This window comes from Corylus avellana, chromosome ca6 (assembly GCF_901000735.1).
Source record: "Corylus avellana chromosome ca6, CavTom2PMs-1.0".
In the NCBI taxonomy this organism is placed as follows: Eukaryota; Viridiplantae; Streptophyta; class Magnoliopsida; order Fagales; family Betulaceae; genus Corylus; species Corylus avellana.
Window position 1 is genome coordinate 17,648,642 of NC_081546.1, and position 26,164 is coordinate 17,674,805.

General features: G+C 39.5%; 2 protein-coding genes across 3 annotated transcripts; one reads left to right on the forward strand and one right to left on the reverse strand.

Moving 5' to 3' along the window:
• Positions 1–222: 222 nt before the first annotated feature.
• LOC132184526 (transcription factor MYBS1) lies at positions 223–1,849 on the forward strand. The gene is made up of 2 exons (XM_059598195.1): positions 223–819; positions 1,149–1,849. Exons 1-2 carry the CDS (start codon positions 398–400, stop codon positions 1,636–1,638), a joined length of 912 nt encoding a protein of 303 aa, XP_059454178.1. The 5' UTR covers positions 223–397; the 3' UTR covers positions 1,639–1,849.
• A 1,572-nt stretch (positions 1,850–3,421) lies between these two features.
• LOC132183613 (histone deacetylase 15) lies at positions 3,422–26,078 on the reverse strand. Of its 2 annotated transcripts, none has more exons than XM_059596968.1 (18): positions 25,988–26,078; positions 25,554–25,781; positions 25,072–25,386; positions 24,670–24,781; positions 23,124–23,200; positions 16,088–16,163; positions 15,858–15,922; positions 15,453–15,508; positions 14,728–14,851; positions 14,494–14,619; positions 14,279–14,329; positions 13,491–13,559; positions 6,224–6,332; positions 5,371–5,450; positions 4,974–5,056; positions 4,834–4,879; positions 3,955–4,126; positions 3,422–3,784 (listed from the first exon to the last, which is right to left on the reverse strand). In XM_059596968.1, the coding sequence occupies exons 2-18, from the start codon at positions 25,770–25,772 to the stop codon at positions 3,666–3,668; spliced, it is 1,899 nt and encodes a 632-aa protein (XP_059452951.1). In that variant the 5' UTR covers positions 25,773–25,781; positions 25,988–26,078; the 3' UTR covers positions 3,422–3,665. The 2 variants fall into 2 exon arrangements, with proteins under 2 accessions (XP_059452951.1, XP_059452950.1); XM_059596967.1 differs by having other exon boundaries at positions 25,554–25,807.
• Between the last annotated feature and the right edge of the window lie 86 nt (positions 26,079–26,164).

The window sequence follows — 26,164 nt, forward strand, 5'->3', positions numbered from 1 at the left end:
CTGATAGCACATGTGATGATGGGTAGTTTGAAAGATTCTCTGGGCCTCCCCTCCCTATTTTATGAGCTCCATGATTGCAAATATGTCACCACCAAGTGAAAAAGATGGCAGTCACAAGATTTTTATTTTATTTTATTTTATTTTTCTCACTAAAGTCTTGGGAGCATGATATAATGAACATGACAAAAGAACCCATCCCTTCAATTTCCATTGTGGTCCTCTCAAATTGATTTTTTGATACCCACCTCACTCCTTATCCTACACCCATTCTGTCCCACTTCCTCTTATCCTACGCACCCCCCCTCTCCATTCTTTCTTTCTATAATTTTTATTTTTATTTTTTTCTTTCTCAAATAAATGAATTGAACCCATTAATTAACCATCTTCAACCCACAGCATGTCAAGTGCAACAGCTTGGAGCAAAGAAGAAGAAAAAGCCTTTGAAAATGCCATTGCAATGCATTGGGTGGAGGATGATGAGGAGGAGGGCAAAGAGAAATGGGAGAAGATTGCTTCAAATGTCCCAAGCAAAAGCATGGAGGAGTTGAAGAAACACTATGAAATGCTTGTGGAAGATGTGCTTGCAATAGAGGCAGGAAATATCCCACTTCCAAGCTATGTGGGAGAGGAAGCAGCTTCTTCCAACAAAGACTCCCATGGCTTGTCTTCTTCAGAGAAGAGATCAAGTAATTGTGGTTATGGAAGTGGGAGTGGGTTTTCAGGGTTGGGAAATGACTCAGCTGGCCATGGAGGGAAAGGAGGATCCAGGCAAGACCAAGAACGCCGGAAAGGGATTCCATGGACAGAAGATGAGCATAGGTACCTTTTTTTTTCAATTACTTTGAATTTATTCACAAGTTATACATCTTAAGTATGGATATCCAACCCAAGAAAAATGGTTTTTCTTACGAATTTTGAGTAGAATTTACTCTTGAAAACCGGCTGCAATGACAAGGTGTTCACGTAAATATGTGAGATGTACACTTTCGCAGCCGATGACTCCGATGACCCACTCTATCGATATTTCTTTTGACAGCTTCATTCATTTATTAGTATTCAACAACTTTATTTTAATCCAGCTTAGTGGGTCTTTGGCAAATCATATATGGATAAAGAAGCTATGGTTTATGTTGGTTTTTCTTTTTTAGGTTGTTTTTGCTTGGTCTTGACAAGTTTGGAAAGGGAGATTGGAGAAGCATTTCAAGGAACTTTGTAATTTCCAGGACTCCCACACAAGTGGCTAGCCATGCCCAAAAGTACTTCATTCGCCTCAACTCAATGAATCGAGATAGGAGGAGATCTAGCATCCATGACATTACAAGCGTCAACAATGGAGATGTCACGACTTCTCATCATCATCATCACCATCACCCGCCAATTACCGGCCAACAGACCACCATGAACATGTCAAGCGCAACCGCTATAGGACCACCGGTGAAGCATAGGCCGCAGGCGCCGCCCATGCCCGGTATAGGCATGTACGGAACGCCGGTTGGGCATCCAGTTGCTGCTCCTCCTCCGGGGCATATGGGGTCGGCGGTCGGGACTCCTGTGATGCTTCCTCCTGGACACCATCCACACCCTGCCTATGTTGTCCCAGTTGCTTACCCAATGGCACCACCGCCAATGCACCAATGACATAATTAATTCCTCTTTTGAGATCAGAAACAAGTGGGATTGTGAGATAGGGAAAATCACACTGCATGCATGGGAGACTTATTTATGACGTTACTGATCAAATCTGTGTATCAAATTCTAATCAAATCAAGTTTCATACATTATAATTCCTACTTTTATTAGTTGCATTTCGTTTGTATATATACCAGATAAGATATTTTTGCTATATTTATATATAAATTCATGAAATAAAAGAAAGAAGAAAATGATTGATGGAAAGGTGTTATTTACTGTTATTGTGTCCAAAACAAAGTGACCCCATGCATTTATTTCTCACGCTTTATCCTGGACCTCCTTCCTCCACAACCACAAACTGCAAGAAGCTAATACTTTCCAGTGGTCCTCATTTCCTCAGGAACCTGTGTCCCTTAATTTACTTCTTGCAATTTTTGTCAATTTTTCAAAATAGATCGGAAATTGTTTGAGCATATTATGAAGTTCAAAAATCAAAGTCATAGTTACAATCTACAATCTAACTACGGTTAAAGACTATCACCTAAGTATAGTTGAAGACTACCATCTAACTACAGTTAAAGTTTAATTACAGTTGAAAGTCTATTATCTACCTAAAAGTCTATTCGTATCTAACATAATTCTCCTATAAATATTACATTGTAAATATCACTAAAAAAAATAAGAGCAAAATGTAGCCCTTTAAAATTTATCATGTGAACGTAATTTATAGACCAAACAACGTAATTCTATATCTATTTATTATTCCGCTTTATATTTATTTGTCTATCGCATTATTAGTTTCTATAGGAATCGTAGCAATTATTCAAATCCAGACCATTTCTTTTGTAATTTGATGGCTGGCAATGTCAGTATTCGAACTTAAAAAATCATTTCTAAAGTTACCAACGTCTCAAATCTTTGCCACCTCCTCCTACTACTGCCTCTTCCGGCATTCTCACCGTAGAACCTCCCCCTCCCGCCTCCATCATCTTCATCTTCATCACCAGCCGCCACCAACTGGGCATCACTTTGGCTGTTTGAATAATATGGGTTGTTGAGACCACCAGCACCAATCACCACACCAGCAACGATACAACAATGATTGACGGCCACTGGCCATAGGGTAAGATGGACAGGAGCTGTATTGTGGGTTTTTTTTTTTTTTTTTTCTTGAGGTTTCTTACTTTTTACATGAATTGCTGATGTGGCACATTTTCAAATGTCTATTACAACTAAGGTTGGCAATTTTGACACGACCCACGAACTCGACACAAAGTTATAGGATTTGGGTTTGATTTAAACGAGTTTGGATCATAATCATGTCAACCTGTTTATTTTTCATGTCTGGCAGGTAAACACGCTTCACCAGAGGGTGACCCTTGAGGGAAAATAAAAAAAAACCCTAAACTAAAGCCCAAGTATTATTATTATTACATTATTTTTCCTACTTTTCAATCAAATGGGTCGGGTTGGGTCGATACACCTTATAAGTAAATAGGTGTGCCAGATCGTGTAAACCCAACACGGCCTATTATTTTAAATGGGTCAAATGAGTCATATCAAGTTACCCAACTATTTTTCGTATCGAGTTACATGGTTATTTTTCGTATCAAGTTATCCAATTATTTTTCGTGTCATGTCCATATTTTAGAGTTCAACCCGTTTATATAAACGGGTCGTGTTTGTGTTTAGGCTAATCAGGTGGCGGGTCACTCAGGTCGTATTCAGGTTGACCCACCAACCCATTTTGCCACCCCTAATTTACAACACAACGGCTGGATTTGAGAAATTGTAGGGAATCTCAATCCTTTGAGTAACAATTCATTGCTGTTTTATGAGCCAAGTAATCAGTCCACAGAGCTTGGAAAATAATTGTCTCTTTACATACACTACATCTACAAATGAGGGGAGAAAGTGGGAAATCTGGTGCAATTAAAGCCGCCAAAACATAATGGGAATGCCAAAAAGTACATTATCCTCAAACTAGATGGTAGTATACAAGGGGTGCGAAACGTTAAGAATTACAAAATCAATCAGCACCTCTTTGATTTTACATGGAGATGCCCATTTAGGAGATGATACAATAAACTTTTCTGTCCCCATTTCCACCATAATGGTGCCACAGCCCGCCGTCTCTTTTTAATCCGATTCTCTGCACGTAAGAGAGAAAAAGGCTATTAGAAACTTTAAAATGACCCATTTTCAAATCCTACACAGGTTCTGCATTGCTATCGAGTTTCTCTTCGTTTTCTAGAAGAGGATCTAAATTTTGGATGAAAATACTCTATGCATTTAGAGGAATGGATAGAGAGAGATCCTCACTTTTGTTTTTCAGACAGTACATTCCCCATTGCGCCTGCAAATCCAAAAATCTGGATCCTAGAGTAGGCCAGAAGTTCATCTGAATCTTAAGGACTTCCAGAGCAGTTTGCGCGCCAGCTTTGGAAGGTAAAGCGTTATCCAAATTGCATCCAGGACTTTCACCCAGTAATACCTTTTCCAAGGAAAGCCAAGTCAGAAATAAATCGCATTAAATAAATAAAAGATAACAATGAGCTTGATTTTTCATTATTGCAGTGGTATAGAATAAATTGCCTCAAATGCTGGCAACTATGACATCCCAAACACCTAACACTAACATCAAAGCAATTTCTTGTTGGTGATAAGTTTTAAACAGATGAAACCAAGCAGATCTGTAACGCCCAAGTGGCTTCTATCTGGTCCGGGACCATTTAAATTTTACAATGTCGTCCCCAAACTTGACAGACTATTACAACATTAACCATCAACCGTCTGTCACTAAAAGTACGTGTAAATGCGCATGAAATAAGACACGTTTCCACCAAAACAGACATGACCCTCACATTGACCAAGCCAGATGCCATTTCCTACTGAAAGTGCCCCCAAGTCCAGCACATGACAAGAACGTCCATTGCATTTATAGGCCGGAATTGGAAGTTGGATTGGTAGGAAACATGTGAGGCTCACGTGTGTATGTTTCATTGGCTCAGATGATGTCTGACATATTTTCTGTCTACTCGTACTAATGGATGGTTCACATTTGTGGCATATGCAAAGTTTCCGGTTAACATTACTATAATATGATCAAGAGCCAAATAGAAACAAAATCAAAGTTGGATGATTTAAAATGTAGTTAAGCCTCACAAATAACACATTGCAGGTATTGGAAAAAATATTCACCTTAATCACTGCAGTAGCAGAAGATGATATTGAACGTAGATTATAGCTGCAACCAAATAGATTATTCAAGTTAACTCAAATGAAGTGCACGGGTGATGATAGTAAAACCAAGTATCAAAAAGGAGGGACTAGGGACAAACCCGCCCTCAAGAATAACAAGCAACTTTCCACTAGAGAGGGCATACAACATGTGAGTCATCTGTGCATATCCTGCAGGCGTAACCTATATAAAAACAAAAATTACTTTGTGATGCAAGGAACACAATAAGTTAAAACAATGTAACACTGACAAACTCAGGAGTGCTAACATCTAATTAAAACAAGCAAATGACACAAGCCATCCATTGCTCAAGTTTAACGTGACAGTAAATTTAAGCAGTGAGTTTTACCCTTTGGATGCAGCTCATTGCACAGTTTCACTAGAAACACCAAAGAGGCAACCAAAAGGTTCTGGCCACACTGCTTATCAAATTGAATAATCTAAAGTGAAATGACTACAAGCACAAAAATTCAGTCTGCCGATAAGAGAATCCTTACATCACAGCATCCTAGGGGATCACCCCTTGCAGCATCAAACCCAGCTGATATGATGGTGAAATCAGGAGCAAACTCAGAAGCTGCAAATTTTCCATTGGAAAACCATTAAATGAATTTCAGATAATAATCAAGAGAAGAAGATTGCACTTGTTTCAAAATATGAAATTAATGTACTATACTAAACAGCAAAATACAAATATGAAAGTCCAATAAGCCTGTATCAAGTGAAAGCTCCATCTACCAGGAGAAGAATGGAAACTTAAAAAAAGTATAAACAAGTATAATATGTCCTGGATAATTTCACTTTTATAAAAAAGAACAGAAAGAAAAATATTGCAAGCACAATTGATTGTGTCAGACATTCTGCATCTTAGCTTAAGCGAATTATATGAAAACATAAAAGGCAAACTGGTAATCATAGATTAAGAATCCAGAGCACTTTCAGACATCCTTTTGCCAAAATGTAATAACCACTGTTTGCACCTCAATCTTCCAGTCCAGACTTATCAAATAAATTGCTTTATTTAACAAATGTGTGGGTAATGTTGGGGGGGTGGAAGAACGGAAATTCCACGGTTCAAGTAAAAGCAAGAAGAAAATAGAGACAATAAATTGGTGTAAATCAAACGGACCGAACAGATTTTGCAGTTTGCAGGTACCAAAAATCTAAAGGAATCCAGATAACCATCAAAGCACATCCATGAAATCTATACTAAAGAGCATGATAATTCTGCCCCAGCCATTATCATGGTCCATTCACAAACCATCAATCAGTTTGTTCCATCTTTACCAAAATTTATTCTTCACTCCAAGGAGAGAAAGAGAGAGAGAGAAGAAACTATGATATAATCACCTATAGGAAGCACAATATGCTGAAAGGCAAAAATATAATCGTTATCGCCAACACCCCCACAACTCCATGGAATATTCACACAGTATCCTTCTGCCCCCATCGTACCAACCTGAAAAAGGTAAAAATATCATCTATGAACATTAGTTTTAGTTCACATACCTACTAAATAGCGTAATGAAATAATCAATAAAACAAAACTATAGCCATAAAACAATTAGCAGAGAATCGTAAATCTAGACAGAGCAAAGGACCAATAGGATTTGAGGGAAAAAGAACGATATACAAAATCCTGATTCATGCCAAGTTGCCAAAGGAATTTGTTGAAAACACAGGAATACTACTTAAATACTGGTTGCTTGATATGAATCTGTATTAAGGGTTAATCCATTTTACATACATCAATGTCATTTGAGGCATCCAACAACAGATGTAGGGAATTGAAATTTATTCACTAGAAGAAAAAGTTATTCAAGGGTATGTGCTACAGGTTACATGATTGCCCAAATAAATTTGGGAATACATGAGACTAGAGAATTTACAGAAGTGGCTCGATGAATTCATAGCTGTCTGTCAATATATTCATAATCTATCTAATATAACAATATAGTGATAATATATCTACTTTTATAAGAAACCATCAGCTTTCAACCTTTCACAGGCTTATGCTGTATGGCAGTTTGATGTTGCCATGCCCAATTTTTTTTTTTTATAAGTAATTGAGATATGATTAAAAGAATATGGGACCCCTGGGTACACATGAAGTATACTAAAAAAAAAACATCTAACTAGAAGAAAAGAAAAAGATTTAAGGAAATCATGGTAACTAACCATCAAAACAGAAACAACTGCAGTCGTCCAGAGATACAAAATAATGAATAACAAAGACTTAAGCTCCTCCAAAGTCCTCTCACGGTCCTCAAAACTTCTATCATTCACTTTTCTCCATTAACACCACAAAAGACACGAGGGCACCATCTTTTACATAGCATCACTCCAAGTGTTGCCAGCAGTTCACCAACAATCATACAAGTCAATAACTTGTCTAAGCATAACCCAAGACAGCCCAAAGAGACTAAAGAAAGCATTCCATAAGGCACCAACAACTTTAGAATGAAGGAGAAGATGGTCTAAGGACTCCCCATTTCTTTTACACATGCAAGACCTATCGACCACAATGGCATATTGCTTCCTAAGAATGTCCATGGCAAGGATCTTTCCTAAAACTGCCGACCAAGCAAAAAAGGCCGCCCTCAAAAGAGCCTTACTCCATCAAAACACTCTTCCAAGGGAAGAGAAAGCCATCATTACAACCCAAGACACTGTAGAAAGATCTAACATCGAACAACCCTCTCTTGGAGGGGGCCCACCAAAGATATCCACCTCCCAATCATGAGCCACTCTAGCAAAGCTTACGTTCTACTTATTTGAGCCATAAGAAAGCTCCAAGTGAGCCAATAGAGAAGCATTCTCAACGAAAGCAATACCATATAAATATGAAAAGGCTTCCTTTAGGTCCATATCCTCACACCACAGATCATGCCAAAATCTAACCTTGGAACCATCTCCCACTTTAAATATGGTATGACTTCAAATACTCCAGCCCCTCCTAATATTTTTCTATAACCCAACCCCATACACCTCAAGAGGCTCATTAAAACACCACTCACCCCACAAACTGCCAAACTTATAGTCCACAACAACTATCCACAAGGCCCCTCTCTCATGCACATAGCACCATAGCCATTTTCCTAAGAGAACACAATTGAAAATCAACACATTCCAAACCCCCAACCCTTCCTCAGAGATCGAAATACAAACCTTGGACCAGCTTGCCAAGTGATATTTGAACTCTTCACCTAGCCCACCCCATAAGAAATCTCGTTGAAGCTTCTCAATACAGTTTGCAAAGGTGCAAGGTGAGGGAAGAAAGACATGAAGTATATAGGCAAGTTGGAAGTGTGCTCTTAATAAGGGTAACCCTACCACCTTTCAACAAATACATCCTTTTTCAACTAGCCAAATGGCATTCTCTCTTTTCAATAACACCATTTCAAATAGACTAGGCCTTCTAGGAGGCCCCCAATGCAAGACCAAGGTACTTCATAGGCAAAGAAGAAAGCCCATAGCCCAGAATGCCAATCAATCCATTCACATTATCAACATTACTCACATGAACCAATTCCAATTTAGCCAAAATGATCTTCAAACCAAAGACAGCTTTGAAGCATAAAACTAAAGCACACAAATAGCAAAGGTGATCAGGCTTGGCCCCACAGCAAACCAAAGTCACCCTCAAACAGCATATATGATATGTTAGCCACACAAAAATGCCTGAACCTCACGGTCAAGCCTGAGAGAAAACCCCCATCATCATTAGTTGTAGAACAAAGAGAAAAGGCAACAAAGGATCTCCTTATCTCAAATCACGAGAACTACTGAAGAAACCAATTGGATTGCCATTCCAAAACGAAAAAGTGCACAAAAGAAATACAATGTGCTATCTTAGTGTGTCATTTCTCCCCAAAATCACACCTCCTCAACAAGTAAGAAATCACAATTGAGATGATCTTAGGCCTTCCCAATATTCAGCTTGCACGGTGCCCTTAACTCACCAGATTTGATCTTGCTATTCAAACATTCATTAGCAATGAGCATTGAATCAAGGACTTCCCTACCTCTAACAAAAAAGCGTTCGGGGCTTCAAATCAATTTTCTCCATGACCCTTTTCAACCTGTTGGCTAGGACTTTAGCAATAATCTTGTAAACTCCACTCACAAGACTGATAGGACAAAAGTTCTCAAGATCAATGGCCCCAAAAATTTCTTCAAAATGAGGGTAATGAAAGCGGCACCGAAAGTTTTATGAAACTTGCTACTAACATGAAAATCATGGAACACCCCCCATGATATTTGCCTTGATCACCTCCCAACATACTTGGAAGAACGCCATAGAAAACCTATCAGGGTCTGGCACCTTCCCTCTATTCATACCTTTCACACCATCAAGGACCCCACTCTCCTCAAATGGTCTCTCTATCCAAGAAGCCTCCTCCACATTAATGGAATCGAAATCAAAGCCATCCAACTTGGGACGCCAACTAAACTATTATGATAAAAGCTTGTGATAGAATTGCACAATGTGATCTTTGATTGCCAGTTGATCAAAAGATATTGAGCCATTGAGTGACGACGACTCAATAGAGTTGTTTCTCCTATTCGAGTTGGCTACCCGATGGAAAAACTTCATGCAATTATCACCCTCTTTTAACCAAAGAACCCAAGACTTTTGCCTCTAACTTATCTTCTCCAATTCCCCAGTGAAAAAGGTCTTCCTTAGTTTCTCTTCATCACCTAAGACTCTCACTTCCTCTAATCCATCAAGAACAAGCAACTCCTCCAAAAGAGTTTTTTTTTTTTTTTTGGGTTTGGGGTGGGGGGTCTGGGGGATTCTACACCTGCTCATTCCAGGCTCTTAAATCAACTTTCAAGGCCTTAAGTTTAGGAGCCTAAATAAAGCTAGGGGAGCCTTGAAACCAATTAGATGACCACTACCTCACCTTGTCCACAAAACCATCGGCCTTAAGCCACATATTCTCAAACTTAAAGCATCTGTTGCCCCCTTGAATACCACCCAATCAAGAGGAATGGGGAAGTCCACTGAGCATAATATATTCATCCTTTTCTAAGATAAATCAAGGAACTTGGCTTCCCATTCCAGAGAAATAAGAAATTTATCAATTCTAGATCAAGAAGGGGACTCCCGGTTGTTGGACCACAAAAAACTCCCTCCTACAAGGGGAAGGTCCATGGGATCCTGCTCAGAGATAAAATTAGAGAATTAGCGGGACAAAAACGAACTATACCCAAACTTTCACTAGGAAAACGGGTGACATTAAAGTATCCCCCAATGCACCATGGCAGATTTCACCACACGCCAGCCATATCCTCCCATAAAAATCTTCTGCCACCATCTAAGTTGGGCCCATAAACCCCCACAAAAGCCCAAGAGAACTCATCTTCGACATTTCTAAACAAGCAAGCAACAAAAAATTCCCCCCCATACTCTTCAATCTTCTCCACAATCCTCCAACCCGACATGAGCAAGAAACCACTAGACCCTCTAGAGGTTGAGTAGCACCAATCCACATGATGACACCCCTACAAATTACGCACAACATTGTTGGAAATGAGTTCCAAATTAAATCCTACAAACAAATAATATCCACCTTCCACTGTCTAAGCAAATTTTTGACTCTCAAACGCTTGTCACCCTCATTCAACCCTCTTACATTCCATGATAGCAACTTGGGCTTCATAAATAATCACCCGCAGCCCTCCCCTTGCCATTGTCACGGCTAGCGAAACCGCTATTTGCCTCAAAATTAATGGAGCAAGCAACCTTCTTAATTCTCTACAACTTTTTTTCCCCTTTTGAGCACAAGGTCAACACATGTTTAGTGAGGCTGGCTTCAATTGCTGTAAACAAGGCCAAAAGTTGTTCAAAATTCACACGAAAGCCCCACAATATGGCAAATTTCCTTCACTATATGCAAGACCCAATCAGAATGCATGGACTTTGTACAATTCTATTTGGCTATAGCCGAACAGGAACTTAATGGAGAGGTCTCCTCTTCAAAGAACAAGCCCACCTCCAAGCAGAGCAGGTTAACTGGAGCATCAGTACTGGCCACGACTCCCCCTACGCATCCAACCAACACAAAAGGAAGCAGGGCCTTTACCCTTCTCTGCCCTAGCACTGCCACCCTGCTCCACTAAAAGGGGAGGGAGGAGGGAAGGGAAGAGTGGGGAGGGGGGGGTCTTTTAGAGCATTCGAATCAACAAGGTTCCTTGATGCTATTAGCCCTCCTCACACTATGCCAACGACACCAGAGTCGGGATGCCCGAGCCCCTGCCCAACCAGCATTGCACCTTCCTAGCAGCAAAATGGCATGAAAACGTTAGGGAATGAGGCGGAGATATGATTCCAACCTAATCACCTCACCAACTAGGTTCCCCTATGCCAGTTGCTCTCATTGGATCATGACAACGTCTCCAGAAGGACCCCCGACGAGGTCCAAATCGGGGATAGGACTACTGGCGAATTATGGGCAGATCGTGTTACCCTCCCCACATGGCAACGAATCCAAACCATCCCCGCTTGGGCGACCCAACAAAGGGCCTCTAGGTTGTGGGTGATGGGCACTCAAGCCTGTCTCCACAGCCCAGCCCAAAGGATGTGGCCCAAAGCCTTTCTCTAAGCCCATACCTTTCAATTCCCACTTAACCGATCTGGCTTTGAGCTTCAAAAGGTTGGCCCATGGAAAAGGGCCAAACACCCCTTTACCTTTTGAAGCTTGGCAGGATGCGGGCTTGAGCTGCAGGCCTTTAAACCAAGGTTAAAATGGGCCACAAGAGTTGGGCCAAGGCTACAAGCATTTGAAAGGCTCTTGGAAAGGCTCAAAACAGAAGGGTTAGGAATGGGCTCGGCCGACAGATCCAACTCAAGCAACAGCCTAGGACCTAAGCCAACAAGGCCCAGCCCGAGTCAACCCACTCGAAGCATTAGTCAACTTCTACTTTCAGACGTTCCAACATTTTTCCAAGAGCCCACAAATCTAGACTTTCACCAAAATGGTTCCTTGAGAAAACTCCGCCCTCAAACAATGAACCACACACAATTTTATCAGTCACCTATCCCTTCAGCAAAAAGTGCCTTTTCCAAGATGACCATAGGCAATGGAGGCATCATCGGACGCCACTTCAAGGCCTCCACAATGGACCTAAACCCATCCACCTTCTTTGGTGACGACACTGCCTACGCCAACGCACTGCCACCCAAATTAGACATCTTCCTCAAGGTCGCCAATGAAGCACTACCAGCCAAACTGTCGTAAGACTCTCTCATCCAGGTATCACTCGACGTGGTCTAGGTATACGCCAAACAGCAAAGATTCACCATTGGGCCATCATGGAAAAAGAGCTACGCTCCCCTTGCCAAAAGGCCTACCAAAAATTCAACCATCTTCCTGAGCTCCAAAGCACATCTTCTCCAGCCACGCTCATCCTGTCCCTCCAAGAAAAAAATGAACCCACACCTCCACCACGTTTGTACTCCACTGCCAAATACTAGTCAGATTTGTTTGCACATCTCTGTGCTCAGAAAAGATTGTTCCCATCCCTCGGCGACTTTACGAACTCGCACGTCACCTCACCCTTGACCAACTTCACCATTGACAACAGCCAAACCACATTCATCTTGCCTACATACATTGCCCGAGGTACCCCTCAGCGCCTAAAGCCCCTTCTGCAACCGAGAGCTCATACACTTTGTTCACAACGCCAAACCAACTCAAAAACCCCATCATACCAAATTATTAAAGAGAACCTAAATAAAAGAAAATGAAAATCCAGCAATTGAATCTCATACAGGAACATATACTAAAAACTTTTTTTTGATAAGTAATGATGATATATAAAAGAGCGCAGAGGGGCGCAACCCATATACACGGGAACATATACTAAAAACTATTGGACTTAAGTGAACCTAGTGACACTTTCTTCTAAAAAAATTAAGAATGGTTGTTTTCTTTTTCATTAGAGTACTAGCAACAAACACCCAATGATTTTCCCTAAATTTAGGGAATCAAACTACTTTTTGTCAATTAAATACTTTCTTTTTTTTATTCTTTACACTTTACTTTATTATATGAGAGGAGAGAGGAGAGAGTACGGTTATTTTAGGATTATAATAAACCATTGGGTAGTACTATAGCTACCCAATGGTTTAGGGAAGCTGTAGGGTGTCTGTTGCAGGTGCTTTTGTAATTTTTTTTTTTTAATTTTCCCTATAATATAAGGAAGGGAACAAGCTATAGTATGTATATTGCTAGTGCTCTTAATCGATTATATATTATCTTTAAACATCAATGATTTACACTTGAGAGCTTGCATGCATCCACGCAATTGTGCACTACCATGCCCAAATAATCAACACATTCAACGAATTCAGAGTAAACTAGATATTCATGTAAAAATAAATAAATTCAAATACGAATAATACGTAGGACGTAAAAGGGTTGGAAAAACACATAATCATTAAGGAAAAATAAGTGACCCCAGTATACTGTACTTTTTTTCTCTCTCCAACAAAGAACATCACATTCACATAAAATTGTGATTAAAAAAAATAATAATAGTAAGTCCCCTAGCTAAGTTGGCAAGCAAGAGACGTCTATTTGTTTCTGAAAAAATATAAGCAATCAAATACCTCAAGTGCAGCTCCAGTACCAGGATAGAACTTTCCTCCCTCATGTCTATGCAACGATATATACAAGACCTACAAAGTTGACCCAACTCATCAGCACTAAAAAGTAATTAATAAATAACCAGTACAAACACGTGAAGTATTCCAATAAAAAAAATTCAATAAAAGCATTAATTTAAAAATAAAATAAAAAATAAAAATGTAATCAAAATTTCATTAAAGGGCAAAAAGTGCTACTCAAATACACAGGGAGTATACACGAGAAGTGGAAGAGGGCAATTAGTAAAGTGCATATTTCTTAATCTTATAATACACTTTATCCAATATCCCATCACTAGGACATTTTCTAGTTAAAAAGATATATCTACTTTTGTAATATCAAGTGGTAAGAGCATTGGTCTTTGTGGTAGTCCATGAGGTCTAAGGTTCGAGTCCCCTTTAGTGCAAACAATTCTTTGGGGCCAGCCCACCTGCGAAGTCGGAGTATTACCCGATCTGTGTGAAGGGAGCGCTTTATACGAGTTCGAGGTTTACCTAATAGGGGTGGGTACACAAAGTGGCCTTGCCTTGGAAGGGTTCCTTGTTATCAAAAAAACTATTGCCCAAGTAAAAAAAGTTTCCTAATAGATATAACGCACTAGAGTCAATTGGCTTACGCTTCATCCCAACTTCATAAGTGACATCACTGACTCCCTACCACCTCCTCCATAAAATCATTTCATTGAAAATAAGTAGTGCATTAAAAAGTTGATGTGCATAGTGAGATGAAACTCAATTATTACAAATCTCACCGATTTGTTCTGGTCAAATATTTCCTGTGTGCCATTTCCATGGTGAACATCCTGCAGGGATAGGGACAAAAAAAATCAGCATGCAGTTTAATTGCATAGCACTTACCAAATTCAACAGCTGACCAGAAAGTTGAAAGAATAAAAGAATCACACAAATAATGCACTTAGAGTATGGTCATAAGAAGCGTAATAAAAAAGCATCGTGTATACATTACCCAATCAACAATAAGCACTTTCTTAGCCCCTGCAACCTGAACTGCTAATGCAGCAACGGCTGCATTATTGTGGAGGCAAAACCCCATGGCATGTCTTACACCAGCATGATGACCAGGAGGCCGAACCTGACTCATACAAAATAATTAACTTAAAGAAGAATAGAGTTTGCAAGAGTTCCCTGAAACTTCAATAACACTTAAAGAGCCCATATTTAAGTTATAGATTTGTCATACCAGAGCAAACCCATTTTTGGCACGCCCAGAAAAAATTTCTGTAGCAAGATCAGCACACAAACCTGCTGCAAGCCTAGCAGCACGTGCTGAATGCTCATTGGCATATGTGTCAGGAGTGAAATAACTGCAACCATATATAATTAATCAACCAAAAGCCCAATCTCCTGTCAAGATCTGTTATCTTGTATTTAATAAAAACCTATGGCATTTGATGTATTTTATTCCAGATATTTTCCATGAAGCGGGGGAGTGGGGAGGAAGATCACTAACTGCAAGGGTTTTTGAATCTTTTGTGTAGATATCACAACAGGGTTCAAATCAAGGGTTTTTATTTGCTTTTATGCTTCCCCAGATATATGATTCCTTTTCCATGGGAATTATTACTATATCAGCTTTCTTTACTCTTATCTATATCTTTTATCTAAATAAAAGTAGCATGCCTTATAAACTTCCACAGTGCCTTAAATTTATGCTCGATCTGCTAGGATTCTATCATTTAAAAAAATAAATAAATAAATAAATAAAAATAAAAATAAAAAATTGCACGCTTGTATCATCATAAGAGCATGTGAACTAGGCCAGTATGCTAACTTAAATCTTCACAGCCTTTCTGAGTACCAATAGTGCAAGCCTTTGTGTGTGTGGACACACAAGCAAAAAAATGCACAAGAACCAGAAGCAAAAGGGTATGAGAGAGAATTGAGAGCCTGCAGAGATTAACATACCTAGAGAGAATATGGCTTGTCAGTTCAACAGTTTCAATATGCTCCAAGGAATGGACCTTTAATTCCAAAATGCAAAACCAATAACTAAAAGGAATTAGAATTTATTTCATAAACTAAAATATAATGTTTATGTTTCATTTCAAAATAACCGAAAATGAATTGGTTAATAAGTCTGATTATCATTATTATCATGGCAGCACAAAAGAGGCCTTTCAAGTCAGATCAAACCATAAAACTGTAGACATTCCACGAATTCAAAGATCATGTAAAACACTTGTTCATTTGTCCCACAAATTTCCAGACAACGATTTCAAATAAACATCTCTGATACCATCCGCAGATATAATTGACAGCGGACAATAACTTGACCCTCGCGTGCCTTCAAGATACTCAGATGTCACTTACCATCTGAAGTTCTTCTTTTGTAATTTCTCTAGCAGAAATAGGATAGCATCTTCCAGGAAATATACCTGCACAAGTTAACATTTGTCAGTGCTTAACAATCTGATGAAGGATTAATAACCAGTGCTAACTTACTGACCAGCAGTAGGTACAATGAAGTTTCATAATTATCAAATGTCAACTTTAATTAAAATCCCTAATTCAATGACAAAATTTGCAAAACAGGTAAATACCAGCTGTAGCAAGGCTAGCAGCAATAGCACGGAGACGATCAGGTCTTTCTGGATGTGGATGTGACTTCATTTCAACCTACTCTAGCATAGCAAACACCAAAAAAAGGAATGTAAATTTGCACATAAGCAGCAATAAGCAGTGTTCTGCAACTGCAAGACCTACATCACAAATTATTTGGATGGTATGCGAGCTGAAATCACAAGAGAAAAATATAGCTCATTGAAGTTATTTCTGATCAATTGTGCAGACAAGGAATTAACTTGAAATTCGGAAACAGCGGAATTTGAAAATTCCTGCTATTCTGTTACTGTAGAACTTATTTTTTGGGGAGCTTGGCTTTAAGGAACATAGAATTCCATGAGGGAAATAAAAAACAAAGAAAAAAAAAAAAAAAAAAAAGGAAAAGAAAAAGAAGACTTCCTAGCCAGAGGTAATGACTTAACCAAGATGGAATATAACCAATTTGCTCCAAAATAATTGCACGTTGAATATCAAGACCTGACATAGTAGTTGGGTTTTGAGATCCATACCCAAATCTGTAGCACTGCCTTGCTCTACACCATATTTTACAAATTACTGTGTACCATGTTTCATTCTTCAACTCATACATCCATCCAACCCAGCACACACCATTATTGCACAAAAAACTGGAAAACATCATTGCCCGGAACAATCAATTATGTACAACATAAAACCAATTGCAATATCATGTCTATGGTCACACAAAAATCACAATTCTAAGTCCCAAATTTACATTTTCCAATGGCTTCAAATCATGCATGCAGTGATTGTTGATTACAAGTGTGCAAGTCAACAGATACTTGAATCATTTCATGAAAGGCCTGACACCAAGTGGAGAAGGCACTAATAAGGAGTGGATATTCATTGAAAATTGACATTTCCATCAATTGTACAACTAGAAGTTAGTTCTTTTTTTTATGATAGGAACCCCTCTAGGCAAAGCCACTTTGTGTATCCACCCCTGTCACGCCAACAACCCCGTATCCATGCAAAGCACCCCCTCCATACAGATTGGGTAAGACTCCGACTTCACCGGCGAGCATAACCCCAATGAATTATTTGCACCCAAGGGAATTCAAACCTTAAACCTGATAGGGATTCCTCCATTGCACTCCTCTATTCCAGGTACATATTACTTTACTTATCAAAAGATATCATTAAAAGTATAAAATGCTCCCAAATATACGAGAATACAACAGAAGCCAGAAACTAATAGGAGCAAAAAAAAACAAGAAATGCATGAAAACTAATTACCAAAGGAGAAACAAAAGCAGTTGTCCAAAGATACAGGGTGTTGAAAAATAAATAGTTAATCTCCTCCAAAGTTCTCTCTTTATCCTCAAAACTCCTATTATTTATTTCCCTCCAAAGATACCACAAAAAGCACGAAGGTACCATCTTCCATACAGCAACATTTCGAGTGTTGCCGGCAGTCCACAAACAAGCATACAAATCGACTACTCATCTAAGAATAACCCAAAACAGACCAAACCAACTAAAGAAAACACTCCGAATAGCACAAGCAAGCACACAACGGAGAAGATGATTCATACTCCCCATTCTTTTTGCATATACAACACCTATAAACCACCATGAGGCACCGCTTCCGAAGATTGTCTATTGTAAGGATCTTTCATAGGGCCACCGACCAAGCAGAAAAGGTCACCCCCAATGGAACCTTAGTCCGCCAAACACTCTTCCAGGGGAATCAAAAACCGTCATTACAAGTCATGACATTATAAAAATATTTGACACCAAACAACCCTCTTTAGGAATGAACTTACCACAACTTTTCCTTGCCTTCCCGACTCACTCTCCCTAAATACAACACCCGAAAGAACAAGCCAAATAATCCATCTCCCAATAGTGAGCCACTCTAGCAAAGCTCACGTTCCACTAAATGAAACCTCCAGGAAATTCCATGCAATCCACAACAAAAGCATCATTTGTACATGCAATACCAAATAAACACTAAAAGGCTTCTTTAAAAGTCATATCCCTACACCCCAGATCATGTCAGAATATAACCTTAACGCCCTCTTTTTTTTTATGATGAGGAACCCCTTCAAGGCAGGGCCTCTTCATGTACACACTCCTGTCGGGTAAACCTCAGACTTGTGCAAAGCGCCCCTTCCACACGGATTGGGTAATACTCTAACTTTGCCCGTGGGCTGGCCCTAAAGAATTGTTTACACCCAAGGGTATTCGAACCCTAGACTTGATGGAAATACCACCAAGACCAAGGCCCACTTGAGCCAACCCCTTGGAGTGACCTTGAAGGCCATCTCCCACCTCAAATCTAGTATGACTTGTAAACTTCTCCCAACCCCTCATAATATTCTTCCATATCCCCACCCCATACGCCCCAACAGGCTTTTTCTAGAGCACAAACCTCCCCATGAACTCCCATAATTAGTGTCCACCACCACTCTCCACCAAGCCTCTCTCTCAAGCCCATAGCACCAAAGCCATTTACCTACGAGACCATGATTGAACCTCAACAAGTTTCTAATCTCCAACCCTTCCTCAAAGATCAGCATCCACACCAAAGATCATATCACCAAGTGATATTTGAACTCTTCGCCTAGCCCACCCCATAAAAAATCATGTTGAAGCTTCTCTATACAGTTTGCAACATTCATGAGGATAGGAAAGAGGGTCATAAAGCATGTAGGTAGATTGAAAAGGGTGCTCTTAATAAGGGAAAGCCTACCACCTTAGATAGACACAACCTTGTCCAACAAGTCAACAAATGTTCTATCTTTTCAATAACACCATCCCAAATATGCTTCGTCTTATGGGAAGCCGCCAACGGAAGACCAAGATATTTCAAAGGCAAAGATGCAACCCCACAACCCAAAATCCCAACCAACTCAAACACATTATCAACATTTCCAACAAGAACCAATTTCGACTTGGCTAAGTTTGTCTTCAAACCTAACACAGATTCAAAGCATAAGAATAAGCCTCATATATTAAGGGTAGGGCTGCCAATTTTGACACGACCCGCGAACCCGACATGAACACAACACGAAGTTAGCAGGTATTGGGTTTTGGCTTATCGGGTTCGGGTCTTAATCGGGTCTACCTGATTAAGACCTGGCTAAATTCGTGTCTGGCGGGTCAACCCGGCAAGTCCACAGGTCGACCCGCCAGACACGTTTAAATTAACGGGTCCGGCGGGTCAGCCGGGTCTCGGGTGACCCGCCAAACCCGTCACCCATTTAAATTATAAAAAAAAAAAATCCCCAAGCGTGTAAGTGTTGTAACCCGGACCCGATAATGGTATAACCCTAAAAGTCCTAATTCCTAAACATACTCTCACGACTCACCCCACTACCCTAGCAGGCAGTAGCCACCAGCCACCCCCCACCCAAACCGGCGACGCCGAACGACCGGACTGTCTCTCCTCTCTCCCTCTCGGCTCTACCGCTATCTCCCTCGGACCCTCTCTCATCTAAAAAGTGTGGTTTACACACCCTTGCAGCCGCCAGCTCCCCCCACCCAAACCGGCGACCGAACTGTCGCTACGCTATTAAGGTTACAACACTTTTCTCATTCACTTTGTTTCCCATAATTTCGTTTCAATTTTCTCTCTATTTCTCTATCTATCTACCTATCTATCTATATCTATCTCTCTGTTTGGTTGCCGAGAAATCTGACATTGGTTTAGAAAATGTGAGGGAAAAACTGGGTTTCTGCAAATCCGAGGGGTTTGCGTTTAATTTTTGGATTTGACCTGTTTTAAGATCTGTGGGGTTTGACGATCTCCAAAGCCATCATTGTTTGTGTCTTATGAGTTTGTTGGTGTTTCTTTGTATGGGTTTCTTAGATTAAGTTTGGAGTTGTTTGCTTCGAGTGAGTAGCTTCTGTTTGGTTGCTGAGGAAAAAAGTGGGAAGTAAAAGGACACAGGAATTTTTTTTTCTGTTGGTGTTTCTTTGTATGGGTCGGGTCGTGTCTACCCAATCTTACCCGATTGTGTTAAACAGGTCGGGTCGGGTTACTCGGATATTTTCTATGTCATAATCGTGTCAGACCCGTTAACCCAATTAGCTAAACGGGTCGCGTTCGTGTCTTGGGTAATCGAGTCGCGGGTCTTAGCGGGTCCTAATCGGGTCTACCCAATTACCCGTTTTGTCACCCCTAATTAACGGTCTTTTTGGGATTGCGTTTGAGGGGCCTAAAAATGCTTTTAACACTCAAAAAGTTCGTTTGAAGAAAAAAAGTATTTGTTTGGTAAAAAAAATTAAAAGCGCTTTTTAAGGGTCCAAAAAGCCTAAAAATGGCCAAAACATACTTTTGGCCAAAGCTTAAAAATGAGGCTTTTGCCCAAAAGCTCTTTTTGACTTAAAAGCTCTATTTTTCAAATGCAATCTCAAACAGACTCTAAGTAGCTGATTAGGGTAGACCTCACAAAAAATCAAGGTATCATCAGCAAACAAAAGGTGAGAGATGTTAATCCCTATCTCCATAGAGAAGCCTAACAACAAACCTCCACTTGAAGTAGCAGAGATCAACCTACCCAATGCCTTCATGACAATGACAAACAACAAAGGAGACAAAAGGTCCCCTTGCCTTGAGCCACGAGAGATGCTAAAAAAGCCAATGGAAGAGTCATTCACCAACATCGAGAAGCGGGCCAAGGAAATACAAAGAGCTATCCAAGAGCACCACCCAAACCCACACCTCAGCATATACAATAGAAAATCTAATTTTTTTTTTTTTTTTTTATAAGTAATAATGCATTAAAGAGCGCAGAGGAGCGTAACCCAAGTACACAGGTAGTATACAAGAAAGCGACTAAGTAGGGGAGAAGGAAAAAGAGAACATAAAAAGAAAATCAGGAAAATTAATTACTAAAGGAGCAAGCCAGCCTGCAATCCATGTGAAAAGCGTGTACAAAAAGAAATGAACAAGGTCCTTAAGTTTCCTCAACAAATCCTCAAAGCATCTCGCATTCCTTTCCTTCCAGAGGCACCATAAGAGACAAAGGGGAGCCATCTTCCATACCACGGCACTATGGGTTCTTCCGCCCGACCACCAACTAGCAAACATCTCCTTGACGCTTCTAGGCATAACCCAACTCATGTTAAAACGAGCGAAGATAACATCCCACAACTTGCGTGCAACCTCACAATGAAGAAAGAGATGATCCACGGACTCCCCATCCAACTCACACATACAACATCGATTAATCACAACGATACCTCTTTACCGAACATTGTCCAAAGTGAGAGATTTCCCAAGGGCGGCCGACCACGCAAAAAATGCCACTCTCAAAGGAGCCTTGGTGCGCCAAATACTTTTTCCAAGGGAAGTGGTTAGGCTCTTTAAAGGCAAGCATCCTATAAAAAGATCATACCTCAAACTTCCCTTTTCTCGAAAGGATCCACCACATCCGATCCTCCCCTTCCCCACTAAGCGAAACCGAATACAAGAGCGAGAAGAAAGAGGCTAAAACCATCTCCTCCCAGTCATGAATACTACGAGTAAAAGTAACATTCCAGTGAACCATCCCATTTACGCACTCTCGGATATCCGCGATGGAAGCATCCTTATTGCTAGCAATATTAAAAAGGCCTGGAAAAGCATCCTTAAGGGGCATCTCGCCACACCATAAATCCTCCCAAAATTTGACTTCCCGAACCGAGGATCAATCTAAAGTGGCGAAGCGACCTCCAACCCCTACCACAAATGTGTTTCCATAAACCCACCCCATCGTTCCACGAGGACTTTGTCACGTAACCACCCAAAGCACCCCATACTTTGCCACCAGCTTCTTCCTCATTAGCAAATCTCCATATGTTTCCCAAAGAGCTTGATTAAAGACACAAACTCGAATCCCTAGACCACCCTCGACAATCGAGGAGGACCTGCGTGCCAAGCCCGACCAAATGGAACTTAGGCTCTTCCTTGAACAACCCCATTACAATAGAAAATCCAAATTAACATGATTATATGTTTTTTTGAAGTCCATTTTACAAATAACCCCTAGAACTCTTGATCTTAATCCCAGACTTCCCAATTACATATTGCATCCCTTAAACTTCCTCAAATTGCAAAGAAAAGCTCCTGTGGTTCATTTGGATGGAAGTATTTGAAGATAAGGGTTTGAATTTTAGTTTTTAATTTAAATGGCTTGAATAAAATTGGAAATGTAAAATTTTTTTCTATTGATGATATTCATGGATGGATTTAATCCTTATTAATATGTGGATTGAAAATGATAAGATGTAATTTCAAATTAATAATACAGCTGCTTTTATTGGAGCAAAATCCTCAAAGCTGAAATGAATCATGTGTTGTTAAAATTCATATCACACAATTTACAATAATTTTTTTTTTTTTTATGACGGGGAACCCTCCAAGGAGGCGTTACTTTGTGTACCCACCCCTATCAAGCAAACCTTGGACCCGTGCAAAGCACCCCCTCCACACAGATCGGGTAAAACTCCGGCTTTTCAAGTTGACCTAGCCCCAAGAACCTTAGACGTGATAGGAATGCCACTAAGACCAATGCCCTTACCAGTTGAGCCAACCCTTTGGGGTTACAATTTATATTAGTAATTAATCTTCACTTCCCTCGATTTAAATTCTAATATTATTTCTACAATATAATTGATAGAAAAAAAAATAACCAATGTAGGCTAGGTTTTTCCTAGAGCAAACTGTAGATTAGACAAAACAAAACTTGAACCATATCATAAAATATTGAACAAATGAATGCATTATTATTTTTTTTTTTTTTTAAAGTAATGAAAACTTTATTGAAAAAGGGTGACAAATGAATGCATTATTATTTTATACACACACACACACATTGCTGATAGAAATTCAAATTTTTCATTTCATATTCAAGATACCTTAATGTACAAGGATATAAAAGCACAACATAGCACATATGATTGTGAAGTCAAAGCAATAAACACAGAGGAAAACAAAAGCTTTATACATGAGAAAATCTAAGCAACATAAAGAGGTTGAAGGAGAAATGTAGAAAAGCAGCACCATACTTCTGAGTGTAGCAACATTCTCTCATCAAAACCTACTGCCGTGGAACTATTCGAGGTTTGAATTTGGGAGCCCAAGTCTACATAAACAGACAAAATCATTATGGCCACACCAAAAAAGGTTGTGCTAGATGGTAATATACTCAATCTCAATTAATGTACAAGAATAACCAGGAAAAGAAACTAAATTACTAAGAGTCTGTAATGCAGAATAAAAATATTGTTGCACATGACAATATCTAACATAAAATCCGCCTCCCATGCTTTCGCTAAAATGTAAAAAGCAAATAAAAAGGTTATGCCAAGTGATTCAATATAAATGTGTGATATTGTAACATGTTAAAGATGAGATCAAGAAGAGAGAGCTCATTTATTTGCATTTTTAAGAGACTTAAAAGTTTTTCAGCAAGTCCATCCAACTAGTATAGTCGATTTGCTTGATATAAGCTTGAATTACAAGAGGCCTGAACAAGTACCAAATCTGCAAAATGGTACCAACAGATTCTTCTCACTCGGGATTGATCGCTTGTACTAGAACCTTAAATGAATGAACATCAAGTAACTTCAAAAGGACTACGGAAAATGGAGGCTTAAGAAAATTTAATAAAAAAATGAGAAAAAAAAATCAGTAAAAATCTGTCTGCATTTGGAGAAAGACACCGACTCACTGGTAAAATAATAGCTTGATACAGAATGATAAAATATGACTGCCGATATTGAGTATCAAATCAAATGGTTATTCATCTTCAATACATTGAGAAGGATGGTGAACCATAAAAAATAGTCCAGGCATTTGAAACTTCGAAGATTTGAAATGGGGATCAAATATCAGTGTTAAACGCCCATGTAGAAAACCCTCAGATATTCATGAGCACTCTAAACTCTAAATCTCATTGCCCATACCCTCTCAAATTTCTTTTTCATTATTTTCTACTGGATTTACAAAATCCATAGGCATGCTCAATATTGCAAGATGACAAAATAATATGATAATTTCCCCATTACAGAGTGAGGCACCCTTCTTGATGCTGTTTACAGTGAGAATGTTGATTATGGAGTAAAATAAATGAAAACCGGTGGACCATGCGTAGTCTTTATGATGTGAACTAAATGATGGTACCTATGTTGATATGCCACTGCTGCAGAGCATGTAAGCCACATAGTAAGCAAGATTTTAAACTATTCCAACAAGTTTTTCCAACTTTTATTTCAGCAAAATTATCACCTCATGTAAATATAGTAGTGATTACCCATATAAAGGGCCTTAGCACACCAACGACCACCCAAACAACTACAGAATAAGAAACACTACACCTGCATGATTCTAATTATAGGTAAGCGAAATAATGCCACAAGAACACCGTAAAGTCAACACAAAATCAGCTACCAATTTGAGTGCATTAGATTACTTCTAAGAAACCAATGGCCTTTATGATAAGATTGGCTGAAAGGAAATAAGAAGCCTCATACATAAGATTTCTTACCAAAAACATTTGCAAGTCAATGATAACCATATGAAACAAACCAAAGAGCCAATCATTGTACCCACCTTTGTGTCCTTTAGTTTCATATTCAACTTCTATAGGGCCTACATCATTTGAAAAGGGAGATGCAAAATACCCATGTCTTAGAATTCCGGATTCTTTATGTTCCCCACAGATCTGCATGGAAAAGATAGCAGTAAACCCTTTCACCCACCACTATAAAAACAGTAACAAAATGAGGAATCATATCTCTAAAACTTTTATTTTGTGGCAAGTTAAACCTAACTCACTCACTCAAAATAAGTTCTCTACATTGCACAAGAACCAAACAAAAGATAAATATCTAAATTTTCAACTACGACGAAGTAAAGAAATTTAGCAACCTTTACTCTTCACCCGGCAACAAAAATAAAATAAAATAAAGATAAGAACAATATCAAGAAAGAAGCATAAAAGCATAAACATACATCACAACGGGTAACGTCATCAAGGTTAACCATAGTGCAATTGGTGCAGAACCACTTCACAGTTTCTACATGCTCTTGTGCGGGCTCCCAGTCACCATCGTCATCGTCATCTTCATCAAAGAGGCCTTGATTGTTATACATATCTTGGAAAGTCATTTCCTTTTGCTGCTTTGCCTTTCTCTGCAGTGCCATTTGTGAAGTGCGTTGCAGTTGAGGGGGCTCCCAGTCACCATCGTCATCTTCGTCTTCATCAAAGAGGCCTTGATTGTTATACATATCTTGGAAAGTCATTTCCTTCTGCTGCTTTGCCTTTTTCTGCAGTGCCATTTGTGAAATGTGTGATCGACCATATATACAGAAGCCATTGAAGCAATGAATCACGTAAAAGAAAACCATAAATTTCTTGACTATAAAGAAAACCATAAATTTCTTGAATATAAAGAAAACCATAAATTTCTTGAATCTTCAAGTGTTCCACTTACGCGAATAACATCAGAAACTTCTCCACCATTTTCATCAGTACAGGGTCTAGCACTGGCTCCTTCAGACCCCAAGTTCGCACATCTTCTTCCATTGATTGCTTGATGTGGGGTTTGGTCACTCTTCTTGTGGTGACTGTTCTCAGCCTCCCCGTTTGCCAAACGACTCATTTGAAGCCTCTCTGTTGCCATGATGAGTTGAGAGCTCACATGGAGAACCATTGCTTCATCCTTGACATCCCAATCATCAGCCAATTCTGTTAAAAACAATGCAGAACAAAAAGAAAAGGCAAGGGATGGGAAAACCCTAATTATAAAATAAATACGAGCATTTCTATGGAAAAAGAAAAATTATCGACAGAGCAATTGGGAGCAATGTGAAATGAGAAAGACGATGAATTTCGAGAAATTTAGTGGACAAAGAAGGTGAATGTTACCTGGAACTGGGAGTGGAGCAATCGGGAAGGGTTTCTTCCGATGCAGAGAGAAAGGGGAAGACTGAAGATTGCGACATGCGACCTACGGGGATTTAGCAATTTTACTCGCAAAAAAATTAAAAAAAAAAAAAAAAAAAAAATTATGGGAGGTTTCACTTCTTGCGCTGGTGCCCTTTG